At 41.2% G+C, this 17,108-nt stretch overlaps 1 protein-coding gene across 5 annotated transcripts in view; it reads right to left on the bottom strand.

Moving 5' to 3' along the window:
* Nucleotides 1-2,613: 2,613 nt before the first annotated feature.
* The window catches only part of gtsf1.L (gametocyte specific factor 1 L homeolog), a 35,331-nt gene continuing 20,836 nt past the window's right edge, over nt 2,614-17,108 (bottom strand). For 3 of the 5 annotated variants that reach the window (XM_018245368.2, XM_018245366.2, XM_018245367.2), the window contains exons 8-9: nt 15,735-15,832; nt 5,538-5,587 (exon numbers count right to left, since the gene is read on the bottom strand). In XM_018245368.2, coding sequence (XP_018100857.2) covers nt 5,553-5,587; nt 15,735-15,832 — 133 coding nt within the window. In that variant the 3' untranslated portion in view covers nt 5,538-5,552. 5 annotated transcript variants of the gene reach the window in all.

Here is a 17,108-nt window from a genome sequence, read left to right as displayed (position 1 = left end):
TGTAGTATACAATGGGATTCTTCAGAACTTATCTTATTTACTGTGTATCCTGTGCTTGAATGGCTGCCCCCATTATTACAGCAAAGGAATTCCAACGGCACACAGCAACAAAGGGGTTCTACTCCCCGAAACGTTGCATCGCACTCCGCAATGAAATACATTTTTGAAGATTTCTCACAGTCCTGTGTGCCGTTGGAATTCCTTTGCTGTACTCTGTTGTGGGGCTGCCGAACCTCTGCCAGTGAGCACCAGGCATATTGCTGTTATCTGTTGGGTGTGCGGGATCCTGCTTTGCCCCCATTATTACACAGCAGCTTGTTTAAATAAATTATAGTAAGAGTTTCTGAAGCAAACCCATTTTACCAGTGAAGAGCAACACTACATTATTTCATCATTGCTTTAAAACACTTATTTTTTGGTGTTACTGTGATGGGAAAACGTTTTTTTTTTCAAAACACATCAGTTAATAGTGCTGCTCCAGCAGAATTCTGCACTGAAATTCATATTTCAAAAGAGCAAACATTTTTTTTTTTGTTTTCAATTTTGAAATCTGACATGGGGCTAGAGAGACCTATTGTCAGTTTCCCAGCTGCCCAGAGTCATGTGACTTGTGCTCTGACAAACTTCAGTCACTCTTTACTGCAAGTTAGAGTGATATCACCCCCTCTCCCCCAGCAGCCTAACAAAAGAACAATGGAAAGGTAACCAGATAACAGCTCCCTGGTAGATCTAACAACAACACCCAATAGTAAAAGCCAAGTCCTACTGAGACTGATTCAGTTACATTAAGTAGGAGAAATAACAGCCTGCCAGAAAGTAGTTCTATCCTAAAGTGCAGACACAAGTCACATGACTGGAGCAGCTGGGAAACAGACAAAATGTCTATCCCCATGTCAGATTTCTAAATTGAATATAAAAAAATCTGTTTGCTCTTTTGGATTTCAGTGCAGAATTCTGTTGGAGTAGCACTATTATTATCTGATGTGTTTTGAAAAAAACATGTTTTCCCATGACAGTATCCCTTTAAGCACCAGCCACAAACATCCTATGTGCTTGTGCACTAAATAAATGTAAATTGTAAAACAATTGTGTAGTAACTTTGGGAAATGTAGCATGGGTGTCCAGCTGTAATATACATTCACTACAAAACAGACTTCTCCTGCTCCTACTGAAAGAAGGGATCCATCTGAGAAACGCTGCACCTCTGTTTTGCTTCCTGAAGTTGTGAGATTACAGAGGCTCCTGGCCCAACAAGTGCAGAGGAAGCAGACCCAATGCCACCCACCTTCAGTGGTACCGTCTTTCTCATAATCTGACAAATCGGGCAAAATTAGGAGTTGGGGTAGGGGATTTATAATTCTACACCAAAATCACAAACCAGAAATTCAAAGTGTCCCATTCAATTTAATGTGATGTACAACATTTTACTGAGCAGCTCATGGGTAGATGACAACCCCCCCAAAAAATGTCCTTTTTTAAGTTTCCCAAATATGTTAAAGAGGTTGTTCACCTTTGAGTTAACTTTTAGTATGATGTAGACCAGGGGTCCCCAACCTTTTTTTACCCGTGAGCCACATTCAAATGTAAAAAGAGTTGGGGAGCAACACAAGCATGAGAAATGTTCCTGTGGATGCCAAATAAGGGTTGTGATTGGTTATTTGGTAGTCCCTATGTTGACTGGCAGCCTACAAGAGGCTTTACTTGGCACTATACTTAGTTTTAATGTAATTGAAACTTGCTTCCAAGCCAGGAATTGAAAAATAAGCACCTGCTTTGAGGACACTGAGAGCAACATCCAAAGGGTTGGAGAGCAACATGTTGCTCACGAGCTACTGGTTGGGGATCACTGATGTAGAGATTGAAAGTCAGACAATTTGCAATTGGTTTTCATTTTTTATTATTTGTGGTTGTTGGGTTATTTTAATTTTTATTCAACAGATCTCCAGTGTGCGGTTTCAGCAATCTGATTGCTAGGGTCCATGCACTGGTTTGAATAAGAGACTGGCATATGAAAGGCCTGAATAGAAATGGGAGATATAAAAAGAAGCAATAACAATACATGTGTAGCCTTACAGAGCATTTGTTTTTTATAAAAGGGCCAGTGACTCCCATTTGAAAGCTGAAAAGAGTCAGAAGGCAAATAATTACAAAAATATAAATAATGAAGACCAATTGAAAAGTTGCTTAGAACTAGCAATTCTATAACATAATAAAAGTTAACAAACCAAGCCAAACACAAAAAACCTCAGCAGCTGAAGGGAACTTTGTCATGGTGACAAAAAGCCACTTGTGTTCTTTCCCTTATATATTAAAAATGTTTCATAATGATTTAACATATGCACAGCTGTGTGTAATTAATATATTGCTTAGAATTACAATTTCTTTCATTTGGGTGGAAATATCCTTTACCTGTAACTATTCCTCTAGGCACACGTTTAATTTCTTTTTTTTTTTTTACAGAGAAGGCAGTAAAAAGAGCAATTCTGTTTCTAATTGCATCTCTTAGTAATAACTTACAGTTTTGCAGTCTCTGTACTTCCATAGCCTGCAACAGTCTGGAATGTATTAACAGCATACTAGGACATTCTGATTTGATAAAAAAAAATGACAAACTAGAATCAAAATATTACTTTATTTAAAGAGTAACCAACAGAGAAAAGATCTTGATTTGGATCTTGCATATACTTAACATAACATCCTGCAGAGCGTGTAACAATCCGACCAACTTATAACAAGGAATAACATTGTCTTAATCTTGCTAAGAGTGTTAGGTCTTGTTACCTCAGTATTTTATATTTTACTAACAGAGTGGTTGAGGCTTTGCCTATAATAAAGTGGATTACGGGTAGGACGGAAATGATGGCCTAAAAAGGCTTTAAAACAAATATTGCCAACCTCGGCGCTGGAAATTAAATGAAAATCAACAGATGGGTTTGTTATTCAGTTAACACAGTAATACTATTTCAAAGATGCCCCCCCCCCCCAGTACGCTTATGTGTAATAAAGCTTCCAGGTGAGTAAGTGTCCTGGCTGTAGGAACCGAATAAAAACCTATGCATGCCTCAGCAAAGCCACACATCACGATTAGGCAGCCAGTTTGGACCACCACAATACTCGATAAGAGGGGTGCATCTTTGTAGCCGTACTTCCTTATTCCCCCATCTGGACTGCAGGAAAACGCATTTCTAGCAAATGGTGACCTTTAAGCGATCCGGTCCAATCATACACACAAAATTAAATGGCTACAGATGCCACTGGACTTACAAGAAACACAGGTTTCCATTGCACAGTTGTGTTTGTTGTTACAGGTAGTTGAAAGCTGTGTGTATTTTACAAGTTTCTCACTCAAAGCATGAATATTTGCATCTTTATTTCCAGGAGTAGAAGAATTTGCCAACTCATCTACTGACAATTATAAACCAGATATTTCTCCCCAGCTCACAGTTGGGTCATCAAACTGAACTCTTAACAGTTAACACAAAACACAGGACAGAACAGTAAACTTTCTTCTTAGATTTGGACATTCTGAAAGAGAAGAAGAGAAGAAGAGATGGAACAGGAGATTCTGTTAACTGCATTTTTATCTGTAAAACTGTGTAATCCAACAGGAAGCCCCAAATCAAGAGTGAAAATGAGCACATACAGACCACAAGAAAACAGTTGGGATCTACAGCAATGTGATCAAACAAATCATTTTTTGGAGAAAACAGAATTAAGGGGGTGGTATACATTTAAAGTTAAACTTTTAGTATATTATAGAATGGCCAATTCTAAGAAACTCTTAAATTGGTCTTCAATAGTTATTACTCATTATAATTTTTGAATTATTGCCGCCTTCTTCTGACTCTTTTCAGCTTTCAAATGGAGGTCACTGACCCCACCTAAAAAAACAAAACTCTAAGGCTACACATTAATTGTTGTTGCTACTTTTATTACTCATCATTTTTCTCTTCAGACCTCTTGTATTCATATTCCAGTCTTTTATTCAAATCAATGCATGGTTGCTGGGGTAATTTGGACCCTAGAAACCAGATTGCTGAAATTCCAAACTAGAGAGATGCTGTATAAATAGCTAAATAAGTAAAAAACCACAAATAAAAAACAATTGAAAATTGACTCAGACGGTCACGCTCTACATCATACTAAAGGGCATGTTTACTAAAGCTGGCCATAGATGTTGAGATTTTTAAAAGATACGATCCTCATCGTGAGACCATGATTTTCTCGGAACGATCGCAACTAAAAAGAACAATTTGCCAGGAAAATAAGGGGAGCGCCTGCTTGTCCCTGCAAACATAGATAGATTGCACTGGGACCAACAAAGATTTTTTAACCTGCCGATCAATTTCGTGACAGAGATCGGCCGAAAAATCCTAAAATGTACGATCGTTCGAATCCCACTAACTGCGCAATAATTTCAAAGGATTGGTCTGACTTCCCTAAAATCAGTCGTTCGGCAAGAATCGTCGCGTCTATGGGGAGCTTAACATTGTAGATGAATATCTGGAGAGATGTTGCCCATGGCAACCAATCAGCAATTAGATTTAAACAGCCACCCATCAGTTAGAAAACAAAAGCAAAGATCTGATTGGTGGCTATTATCTTAAAAGTTAATTTAAAGGTGAACACCCCCTTTAAAGGAATGCAAAGCCCAAACACTGGCAGGATGTGCATTGCAAAAAAAAGAAGAAAAAAAAAAGGTAACCCATTTTATACAGACCGTTTGATCCCCCCCACCATTTTGCTGAGTTTTTAACATAAAACAAAGGGTTTGGATTTGGTTCAGTATTCCAGCACATGGATGTACGAGTTCTGTGCTAAATATTAAGACTGTTGCTTACAAAATTCATTTGAAGAGAAAGGATAAGGAGTTGCATTAAAGGGTATGTCCACACGACATGCTTCGCGCATCACAAGCCCCTTTTCAAGTGTGTGATATTCTGAATCAATTAGCAATTGGCGTTCATATTTTATGTTTTTTTTATTTAGCTTTTTTTCCCCCCAGTAGCTCTCCAGTTTGGAATTCCAGCAGCTGGTTGCTAGGGTCCAAACTACCCTAGTAACCAGGCAGTGGTTTGAATAAAGGGACTAAAAGATGAATAGAAGAGGGGCTGAAAAGAAAGACAATTACAAAGTAACCATAACAATAAAATTATAGCCTCATAGAGCAAACGTTTTTGGCTGCCAGGGTGTGATAAATGTGTTAAGAATAGGGCAGTCAATTACAAACTAATTTAACTTAAGGGTGAACTTCCCTTTAAAGCAATTTCCAAATATGCAGCTCTCAGCAGAAATACAGTATGAACCAGACACAGAGCATATAAGCTTTAAAAAGCTTATCAGTGATTGGTTGATATCGGTAACTACCCATGGGCAAATTTGCCTCTGTTGATAACTGAGCATCAGTGTGTAATAGCAAAACCAACAGAAAAATACTGTTAATGGTATAAATACTTACAACTGCATTAAATCAGTCTCTCTTTGTATCTGTCAAAAGACAATTTAAAACTGGTTAAGATATACTTCTGGTATCAATGGCAAAAACACCTTACTCACCATGGTTTGTGTCTTAAAGGAGAACTATACCCTAAAAAAAAAAAAAATGTGGCTTATTTACTGAACCTATTGCACCAGCCTAAAGTTTCAGCTTGTCAATAGCACCAATGATCCAGGATTTCAAACTTGTCACAGGGGGTCACCATCTTGGAAATTGTCTGCAACACTCACATGCTCAGTGGGCTCTGAGCAGCTGTTGAGAAATGAAGCTTAGGGGTCGTCACAAATTATCAAGCAGAAAATGAGGTTTGTCTGCAATATAAGCTGATACTACAAGGCTGATTAGTAGATTTGAATGCTAGTTGCACTGGTTTCTGTGCTGCAACATAGTAATTATCTATATTAATTATCAATCAGCCTTATAGTGTGACATTTATATTCGGTGTCCTTCAGCTCAGTAAGTAACAGCAGCACAGAGCATGCAGAAGAGAAGATGGTGAGCTACTGGGGCATCTTTGGAGACATATCTTTACTGCTAAAGGGCTGTGGTTGCCTTGGGCTGGTCCAGAAGCACAAAACATAACGTACAATATTTCTATCTACTTCTTAAGTTAAGTTTTAGTTCTCCCTTATAGACAAATAAAAAGTGCTTTTAACAGGAGCTTCTCAAAGATATTAAGTGGTAGAAACTCCATAGAGCAGGAGTCCCCAGCCATTTTTACTAAATTAAAATTCAAAAAGAGTTGGGGAGCAACACCAGCATGAAAAAAGTTCCAGTGGGGAGCCAAATAAGGGCTATGACTAGATATTTGGTAGCCTCTATGTGAACTGGCAGCTTTATACCTGTTTTTTAATGCAACCAAAACTTTCCTCCAAACCAAAATTATGAACCTGCTTTGAGGCCACTGGGGAGCAAGACCCAAGTGGTTGGTGAGCAACAAGTTGCTTGCAAGTCACTGGCAATGTGTTTTGTGGTGAACATACCATGCATCACATGCTTTGGATGTCAGTGTTACCTAAAGGGTTAATGGATAGCCAAGTACTGGCTCGCTGGAGAAGTACTATCACTATTGCAGAATGTATTCAATGTGGATGACGACATCTGGGGTAAATTATGAACTGAAAAAACTGAAGGGGTATGCAAAGGACAATAATGCACAATTAGGTCCCGGACACACATGCGCCTGTCATTCGCATTTTCGCCGCAGTTCTTAAAAAAACCCCAAAAAAACCAGTCCGTCGCGTAAATATCCATAGCCGTTTCAAGCTAGGTAATGACACATTATGTTAGTATATTTACACGGCAGTCAGCTTTTTTTTTTTAAAAAAAAAAAAATATATATATATATATATATATATATATATATATATAACAAAAAAAAAAAAAAACACACTACGGCACAAACCGCGTGGTAAAAACGCATCTGGGTCCGGGGGCTTAATCAATGTTTGACTGCTTTGAGCAGTGAAACACAATTTTCATCTGGGGTAAATTATGAACTGAAAAAACTGAAGGGGTATGCAAAGGACAATAATGCACTGCTACATCATACATGCACTACATCATCAGCACCAAATGTGGCCTCACAGTAGCCATCCACCCTGTACATGAAGGTAAAAATCAGAATGTTTGGCAGTTAAACCTGGAGGAGCAGTTTGTTTAAAGGGTTGTATAACCCCTTTTCAATATTAGTGAAATGTGCTAAACAGTAAGAAATCTTCATTTAATAAACTGCCATCCATGTTAATCCAAGTTAAATGTTAAAGTCACTGTAGGGAAGCCATAACAAGGTTCAAGAGCAGTTGTGACAGAAACCAAAGCAAATGTTCCAAGAGTTTGTTTGGGCATAACAGTATGGAAGAAAAGCCAAAATAAGGATGGCTTTACTACAATTTAAACTGGGCCTTTCCAAATGATTTCCAATAGCTGGAATTGTAGAGCTTTTACTACACATTTATCAGTATTTGATTCATATAAATTTTTCTCTAGTTGGCCCTCCTGTCAGTGCAGACGCTTGGGTTTATGTCTATCTTCACCTCTGGAGGCAGGACAGAAGATTAACCCCTGACCCCTCCCCTAGTATATAACGTCTGGTTCCACCTACCATCCCCAGTTCTTTGTCCTGCCTCGGAGGTGTAGGACAGAAAATTTCACTATTAATCTTTTTTATTTTTTTATTTAATTCTTTTTCTTCAGAGAACTACATGGGGGCATGCAGAGCTGCCTCCCAGCGTAAAGAGATCTCCCTCTTTGCTGGCATCTGCAGCAAAAGGGGATTTCCAGACCCACTGTATGACATTCTCCCTCTTTGCTGGCATCTGCAGCAAAAGGAGTTACCACGATCACAGTGAAGGGCATGCAGTGATACTGTATTATATGCCAACTAAGCCAATTTCCCTCCTTACTGGCAACTCGCAGCAAGTGGAATTGGCCTGACAGCGATGCGGAGTAAGACTGGACAATCCCTGTGTGCACCGCCATTAGAGGGTCATTACTGCCTCAGGCTTTATTAGTTGGTGAGCTTGCTCCCCAGAAGCTAGGTGGGCTGAGAAAGGGACTGGGGGAGTTCAGACCGGCCCCTAATATATGCGACCGCTCCTGACAAGTTCCATCGGAGAGTAAAGGGAAAGAGAGTTCTACTTACACTCCCTTCCCCTTCCCGCATTCCTCTCTACAAACATGGCGCCGCTTTCGGCGCGCAGTCGGCATAGTGGCGCGAAGCCGGAGCGTCAGACGGCTGACGTCACAGCCGCAGTAAGAGCGTAGTAGCGCTTCGCAACGTGCGTCACACGTCATCAGTTCCACGAGAGTCGCGGCGGTGTGATAACTACACGGCGACCCCAAAGGACTTTCAGTACAGCCAATATAATAAAACAGGCGACACAGCAGTACTGCCGATCAGGAATCTCGCCATGGACAGGTCAGATTCACTCAGAGTTAAGGGAGCATATTCAAGTCGCAAAGTCAGCTAAAAAGCCCGCTAAAAAGACTGAGAAAATTGTTAAATGCAAAAAATGCAGGCACACATTGAGGAAGTCAGAGCTTCAGTTCAGTTATTGTTCTGATTGCAAGCCTACAGAGGCCCCTATTCTAACACCACAACCTCCCACCACTATAGAGAGCAACTTTAATCTCAGAGATAATGCCCATAGTGAAGAGGAACAGCACCAGAGCCACACCAGTTCCCCTGTGGCATCAAAAGACGGTTCAGCTCCAATATTACAGCACCAACCCTCAACTTCCCAGTTGCATCCACAATTTGGGGATTTTCTAGAATGGATTAAATCCACTTTTCAATCCACCCCAAGGATTGACTCAGCAATTGCACGCTTGTCTAGACAAACTACACTTCCAACGGAAGAGGCAGCCTTTAAAGATCCCATGGACAAAAAGCTGGAGTCTGCCCTCAAAAGAGCTTATACACAATCCACAGCAATATTGCGCCCTGCGACGGCGGCAGCAGGGCTGGCACGCACTGCAAAACACTGGGCTCAAGAGCTGATGTCCCAACCACCAGAATCGGCACAACAACTAGCCTCAGAGGTGAATAAACTTCATACCACCCTGGCATTCCTTGCAGACACAGCCATAGAGGTGGCACAATTAGCAGCGAGATCTACCGCTAACACCGTAGTTGCCAGGAGAGCATTATGGCTACGTCACTGGTCAGGCGACACAGCATCAAAGAACAAACTGCTTAACTTAAAATACTCTGGAGAGTCCCTGTTTGGTCCAGAACTGAAGCAGATAATCACTGATGTGACAGGAGGCAAGAGTACCTTTCTTCCGCCAGGAAAAAAAGGCAGATTCGACCAAACTAACAAGTTCCACAACAAAAGGCCCTGGTCAACCACAACTAGGAGCTACCGTTCCTTTCGATCCCCCTCATTCAGGGGGGCACACACAAACTCACACCAGGGGGCAAACAAGGGCAGACCACAATGGCAGCACCCAGCTAGGCAATCCAGAAAGCCTGTTTCCCAGAAGCCTACGTCATCATGACTGGTCTCCGCAGGACTCAGATGCTCGGGTAGGGGGCAGGCTGAGTCTCTTTCACTACCATTGGGAAACACATGTAGAAGATCAATGGGTCCTACAGATTGTAAAAAACTGATACAAGATCCCTTTCATCAACATGCCACCACGACGCTTTGTGCCGTCAATAGTTCCTCCAGCCAAGCGAGAGGCTTTGAATCAGGCCATATCCACCCTGTTACAGGCGGGAGTAATTGTTTCAGTGCCAGAACCCCAAAAATTCAAGGGTTTCTACTCCAACCTCTTTTTGGTAGCAAAAAAAGAAGGCTCTTTCAGACCAGTCCTCAATTTGAAAAAGCTGAACGAATTCGTTTACAACCACAAATTCAAAATGGAGTCAATACGCTCCGCCATAGCCTTTATGGAACCCAACAGCTACATGACTTCAATCGATTTACAGGATGCCTACTTACATGTGCCAATTCATCCACAGTCCCAACCGTTCCTACGATTTGCACTCAGAGACCAGCATTACCAATTCACAGCTTTACCATTCGGTCTCTGCACGGCCCCAAGGGTCTTTACCAAACTTCTGGCACCACTCATGGCCTATTTAAGGTGCATGGGGATACACGTTCTACCTTACCTAGACGACCTACTTTTGAGAGCTCAGTCATCAGGACAGGCAACAACAGACACAAGGGTTTGTCTACAAGTCCTCAGTCAACACGGCTGGTTGATAAACCACCGCAAAAGTTCTCTAATTCCATCACAGCGTATGCAGTTCCTGGGTCTAATATTCGACTCCAAACACCAGACTGTCCAACTCACAACAGACAAAATTCATGCAATAATTGTCAACACTCAAGTGTTCCTACGCAAGGGAGTGGTGTCAGCAGCGGAACAAAGAACACTGGAACAAAGACCATCAGAACCTTCAGCAAGTAATTCCTCTGTCCACAGCGACCAGGGACAGTCTTTCTTGGTGGACAGTCCACATACATTTGACTGCAGGCAGAAGCTGGGCTCGGCCACGCTGGGAAGTGGTGACAACCGACGCCAGCAAGTTTGGCTGGGGTGCGGTGTACAACACTCTCACTTTGCAGGGACGTTGGACAAAGCACGTCCAACGTATACAGTCGGACAACGCCACTGCCGTTGCTTATGTCAACAAACAAGGGGGAACGAGAAGCAACCTGGCAATGCGGGAAGCAGCAAAGTTGATGGCATGGGCAGAGAAGACAGTACCCATGATATCAGCAGTTTTCATACCAGGGGTCCTGAACTGGGAAGCCGACTTCCTCAGCAGACAGACTATAGACCAAGGGGAGTGGGCCTTGCACGACGAGGTATTTGCCCAGTTGCTGCAGATGTGGGGAATACCGGACATAGACATTTTTGCATCCAGACAAAATTTCAAACTTCCATGCTACTGCTCCAGAACCAGAGATCCGAGAGCAGCGTTCACGGATGCACTGGTGATTCCATGGCACTTCAACAAAGTGTATGCATTCCCACCTCTAGCAATTCTTCCCAGAGCAATTGCCAAGATCAAGCAGGAACAAGTTCCGACTATACTAATTGCGCCGGATTGGCCGAACAGACTGTGGTACACAGACCTGATCAATATGTCAGTTTCCAGGCCGTGGCGACTACCTCTTCGGCCGGATCTGCTCATTCAAGGGCCAGCCCGGCACCACAATCTAGCCATGCTAAGTTTGACAGCTTGGCACTTGAGGCCCAGTTGTGGTCCCAAAAAGGATTTTCTGCACCAGCCATAGAGATTCTACTTCAGGCACGAAAATCTTCAACAAAGAAGGCATATCACAGGGTATGGCGTACTTTTATAAACTGGTGTTCCGCCAGACGGATCACTTGGAGTGACAGCACCGCACAAGTCCTCACAGAATTCCTTACGGATGGTTTCACTAAAGGACTGGCACTCAATACGCTGAAGTCGCAGATTTCGGCTATTTCTGCACTGTCAAACACTAGGTGGGCTGAGAAAGCCACTATACAACAATTCCTCAAAGGAGTACTACATGCTAGGCCACCATTCAAAGACCCTACCCCCACCTGGGATTTACCGTTGGTGCTTTCCACGCTACAGGACGCTCCATTCGAACCTATCGGGTCCTACGACCTTAAGTGGTTGTCTTTAAAAGTGACTTTCCTTATAGCGATCACTTCTGCAAAGAGGGTCTCGGAATTGGCAGCCTTGTCTTCCAAAGCACCATGGCTGGTTCTCCACCCCGACAAGGTTGTCCTCAGGACTGTACCTGGGTTCTTACCCAAGGTGGTTTCAGGTTTCCATATAAATCAAGAACTTGTTTTGCCATCTTTTTGTCCTAACCCAACTCATGATGAGGAGGCACAACTACACAAACTGGATGTTGTGAGGGCTGTTCGGACCTATTTGCACAGAACAGCTACGTTTCGCAGGTCGGATTCACTGTTGGTTTCGTACTCCACAGCTCGAAAGGGTTTTGGGGTATCCAAGCGAACCATTGCCAGATGGCTGGTAGAGACAATTAACAAGGCTTACGACTTGAAACAGCAATCTACACCCTTCAAAGTCAAAGCTCACTCTACTAGAGCACAGAGCACCTCCTAGGCTCTTCAGAATTTGGCTACACCTGAACAGATATGTAGAGCAGCCACTTGGCCTTCCCCCAACACTTTCATTAAGTTCTACAAGCTACATGTTTTTGCTTCGAATTCAGCCGTGTTTGGCCGTAAAGTTTTACAAGCAGTGGTAACACAGTAATGTGAGGTGTCCCAATTTGACTTTTCAATCTCTGAGACTCGTACCGTTCACGTTATTGCTACAAGGGATGTGACAGCAAATTATTTTCACTGTTTTTTCTTCCTGCAAGTTCATTATGATTCACCCAATGTTCAGTGTTTTTCTCCGATATGCAACTATGTTCATGCTTTTATGATAACGCACTATCCGTATTTATACTGCTCCTGTTTATGTGGTGATTCTTAGTAAAAAGTTCTACCTTGCTTGGAGTTTGTCTTGCCCACCCTGATATTACGGGACTGCTTTTGGACGTCCCCAAGCGTCTGCACTGACAGGAGGGCCGACTAGAGAAAAGGGGATTTATACTTACGATAAATACTTTTCTAGTAGGCCCGAACTGTCAGTGCAGTAAGTCCCACCCAGGCTGATTTTAGTATGGGTCAGTGGACACTAGTTTATAGCACTACACTTTTTTACTACTCTTGACCAAAACTTCTCCTATTGTTTGGGGTACTCCACCTAATTTAGCTTTATAACCGAACTGGGGATGGTAGGTGGAACCAGACGTTATATACTAGGGGAGGGGTCAGGGGTTAATCTTCTGTCCTGCCTCCAGAGGTGAAGATAGACATAAACCCAAGCGTCTGCACTGACAGTTCGGGCCTACTAGAAAAGTATTTATCGTAAGTATAAATCCCCTTATCACACAGATATTATGCAGACAGGTGTCAATTAGGTCCCGGACACACATGCGCCTGTCATTCGCATTTTCGCCGCAGTTCTTAAAAAAAACCCCAAAAAACCAGTCCGTCGCGTAAATATCCATAGCCGTTTCAAGCTAGGTAATGACACATTATGTTAGTATATTTACACGGCAGTCAGCTTTTTTTTTTTTTTTTTTAAAAAAATATATATATAACAAAAAAAAAAACAAAAAAAAAAACACTACGGCACAAACCGCGTGGTAAAAACGCATCTGGGTCCGGGGGCTTAATCAATATGTTTGACTGCTTTGAGCAGTGAAACACAATTTCAAATGGCAGCACTGATCTCGAACACTGCTCTGAATTCTTAATTTGTCATGCAATTGCATTGAAGAATTGAAAACTTTGGAGCGCAGCGAATGTCTTTTGAAAACAAAACAGCAAGAGCCTTTAACCAACTAATACCAATCATGGTGATTGCGTGTTATGTGTTCTTTTGAAGCCACAGGCTCTGGAACTCTGAAGTCACAGAGCATCAAAAATGCCCATTTATTCCAGCAAAAACGGTGCCTTATTTTGAACAGTCAAGTAAAAACTGCCATGTTACCATAGAATGTTAGGAGGATAAGACTAATGTTAGTTATGACTGGAAATCTGTTGTGTATATCCAAAGTAGGGATGCACCGAATCTGCTATTTTGGATTTGGCTGAACACTTTGCAAAAGAGTTGTCCGAATATCAATCAGAATTTTCATATACAAATTAGGATTGGGAAGGGGAAAACATCTTCAGTTCAACTGACTGGTGTGGGAAGTTTTCGGCATATAAACTCTTCCACTAATCCAATCACAATGGCACACTGTAATGCTTCCTCTACACGGCACACTCTTGGAGTCCACTTCAAAGGAATCGCTTGTTTCTCAGATTGTAGGTAAAATACTTTATTCAAACATCTTGATACACTTCAAACCCAGCGCCATGAGGTCTGACGCGTTTCGTGCCACTGCACTTCCTCGCAACAAGTTAAAAACTAGAGGAAATTAATACGTTTTTTGTATCCACTTAGGTACCTAATTAAATTTGTAACTTGACTGGATGCAATGTATTCACAATAGTATGGATTTGAGCTTTAGCTATTAAATGAAATTATAGAAAGACTTTTTTACAGATTATACTATGGATTTACTTATATAAATTTTGTCTGGAATGTGTAAAATAAATTAACTTGTACATACTTGATTAACTGATTTAACGGTTTACATGAGCTTTGTATTTTAATTCAATGTGATTAATGGGTTAACATGTTAATTGTAGGGGTGGATCATGTGGGGTTTAAATAACATTTGTACCAATGGTAGACGAGGTCTCTGAGGAAGTGCAGTGACACGAAACACGTCAGATCTCATGGTGCTGGGTTTGCAGTGTATCAAGATGTTTAGTATTTTACTTACAATCTGAGAAACAAGCGATTCTTTGAAGTGGACTCCAAGAGTGCGCCGTCTAAACGATTGGTGTGCGCCATGCCAGAGTAGTATTGTGCTGGCATTATAAAGGGTTAACACTGGAGGCACTTGTTTTTGGCCCCACAAATAGACCCTTAGACATTTCCACAGGGGGCTATGCAAAGGTTATCCATATCTGCCTTCTGAGACAATTTGGAGTCACACCATTTGGGCAAGGAAGCTGGGCCAGGCAGCTCTTTGATCAATTGATCAAAAAGAAAGTAGCCAGGAGCCTAAATTGCAGGGGGGAAGTTAGTAGAAAAATATGTATTATAGGAAAGAATCTATATCTCCTGTGTCATAGGATTCACATCCTCATAACTTACATATTGGTTATGAGGAGGTCACATGCTTCCTAATAACACCAAACAGGGCCAGCCTATACCCACCAGTTAGGAGGGATGGTTCCTGGGGACTGGAACATGAGACACCACTCATTTTCTGATCGCCCACATACTGTATGCGTGCCCATATTTTCACTATAATATTTGGTTCTGGCAAGTACCAATATTGGGGAATCTGGCCTGAAAATGTTGTAAATGACAAGTTCCTGGGCACTCCTACCTCATGCATAAGGTAATGAGGAGAATGACCCAGCAGGCAATACCAATGTGACGGATTCATTGCCCCAGGTCATGCAAGAAGGCTTCAAATCCATGGATTGTATGCCCAGTTTTTCCCCAACTTTTTCCTCAGAGGCAGCAACAGGAAATTCTGAACTTGGTGATGTACCTAGGGGTTTTCTTAATGTTTTATTCCCTTATATTTTATGTACTGTTTTTGCAATTCTGTCTTCTTCTGTAACTTTTTTTTTTTATACACATGCACTGTCTACTGCGGTAATATAAATTAATACTTTTTTCCTTGCGCTCTAACCAACTCATTGCCCACATGAAAGCTTGTGCTCAAGTGTATTAACTCTTTGTATGCGTGGAAAGGGAAAGTTGCCTATTTAGGTGTTGAATAATTAGTATGGCTAGCAGGAAAGTGTGTGAGGGTGTAAATTAACCCTTTGGCTGCTGAGTGCTTGTTGAACTAGTAGGATCTAACCCTTCTATAGCCTGTTAATTATAGATGGTGGCCGCAAATTAGTATTCTGGGTATTGGTATGTTTTGTGGTGTCTGATGTTAGTCTAACCTGTGTGTAAGGTGATTGAGAGACCGAGTGTAACCCCTTATAGCCAAACCCAAGTTATGTGTGGTGTAGAGTCCCGTTTTCGTGAAACAGGGCATCCCAATTAATATATATAACGAATCTCTAGAACCCTCCAAAGGTTTTTTGGAAATTTCTATTGCATTAGGTTACTTACGCATCTTCCAAGGCAAAATGTAAGGCAGCGATTTAGGAGCACGTAGGCTTGAACCAAGGTTATTCTTAGCATCCATTAAGATGTTTGTCCCAGAAGTGCTATTCCACAAAAAGAGAAAGAATATTTAGTTTGAACAGTAATCCTCAGAATAAACAGAACTGTTAAAATTTGTTAGCCTTCGTTGATTCTCATAGCTTAAAAGGTGTAATAAACATATTCATAGTGATTCCATTCAGTGATTACAATAAGTCTATTGGGTATACATCCTCAGTATTGTTTTAATTAAAAGATATCCCAATCACTTGGTTCTTTTGAGTAATTGTAGGAAGAGAAGAAGGCAATTAATCATGTGCATAGCATAGAAAGCACTCACTTTACCACCTACAGCTGCTTCCACTTCAAATAAATAAGATACATGTTGCTACTGGAAAAAGTGTTCATGTCATGTCAGTCAGAAAAGTGTTCATGAAAGGGACACTTAGCAAAAAGCAGATCAGTGTATCATAGCAAGTCTCATTTATAAACACTGGGCAAAGTTGCACAAACCAATCAGTGATCAGTTTTTTTCAGCCAGCTGTAAGGTTGAACACTGAAAGCAAGGGTTTCAGTACATTTGCTGTTTTGAGTGCCATCTGACTTTTTCTTGGTATATATGGGCTTCTGAAACCTTGTGCAGCAGGGTTTCCGGATTAAGCACCACTTCTTATCTCACACAGAACTGTGGACCTTTAGTAATACAATTAACACTGAAAGCAAACCTCTGATTGGTTGCCATGGGTTACTGCTCAGGAGCAAATTTACCCAGTGTTTATAAATGCCCCTGAGCAGCATAGTAGTTGAGGTAAAAATAGAATGTAACCTTTTGTCCAAATACCATTTTGTTTATTAATGAAGAGTTATGAAATCATCATATAAGAGAACAAATAGGGCCATAGTGATGTGAATACACGTGTTTATACAGTGAATAAGGTACCCCCTCTTGTAAAATATAAGGATATTATAAGTTACCGAGGAGTAACTCTGAGGCAACTTCTAATATTCTCATATTTTACAACTGGGGGTATTTTATTTATTTTAATACACAAATTTCAGTGAGTCATGACAGAAATGACATCAGAACTCACCGTTTATAGCTGATGACATCAGAACTCACTGTTTATAGGGATATCATTTACAAGATATTCATGGCTTTTGTGTATTATATAAATATAATCAAACAGGTAAGAGCACGATGTAGTGGCAACCCTCACTTACTACAGAAAAAAAACCTTTAATGTTAACTAGTCATAAACTATATTGCACCATGTTTAAGTACCATTATTTTTTTTAAAATACTATCAGAGAAGGAGGCTTTAGTAACTCATCACGCTGGCA

This window comes from Xenopus laevis, chromosome 2L (assembly GCF_017654675.1).
Source record: "Xenopus laevis strain J_2021 chromosome 2L, Xenopus_laevis_v10.1, whole genome shotgun sequence".
Classification (NCBI taxonomy): Eukaryota; Metazoa; Chordata; class Amphibia; order Anura; family Pipidae; genus Xenopus; species Xenopus laevis.
Note: the sequence above shows the minus strand (reverse complement) of the source record. Positions and strands in the feature narration are given on the sequence as shown.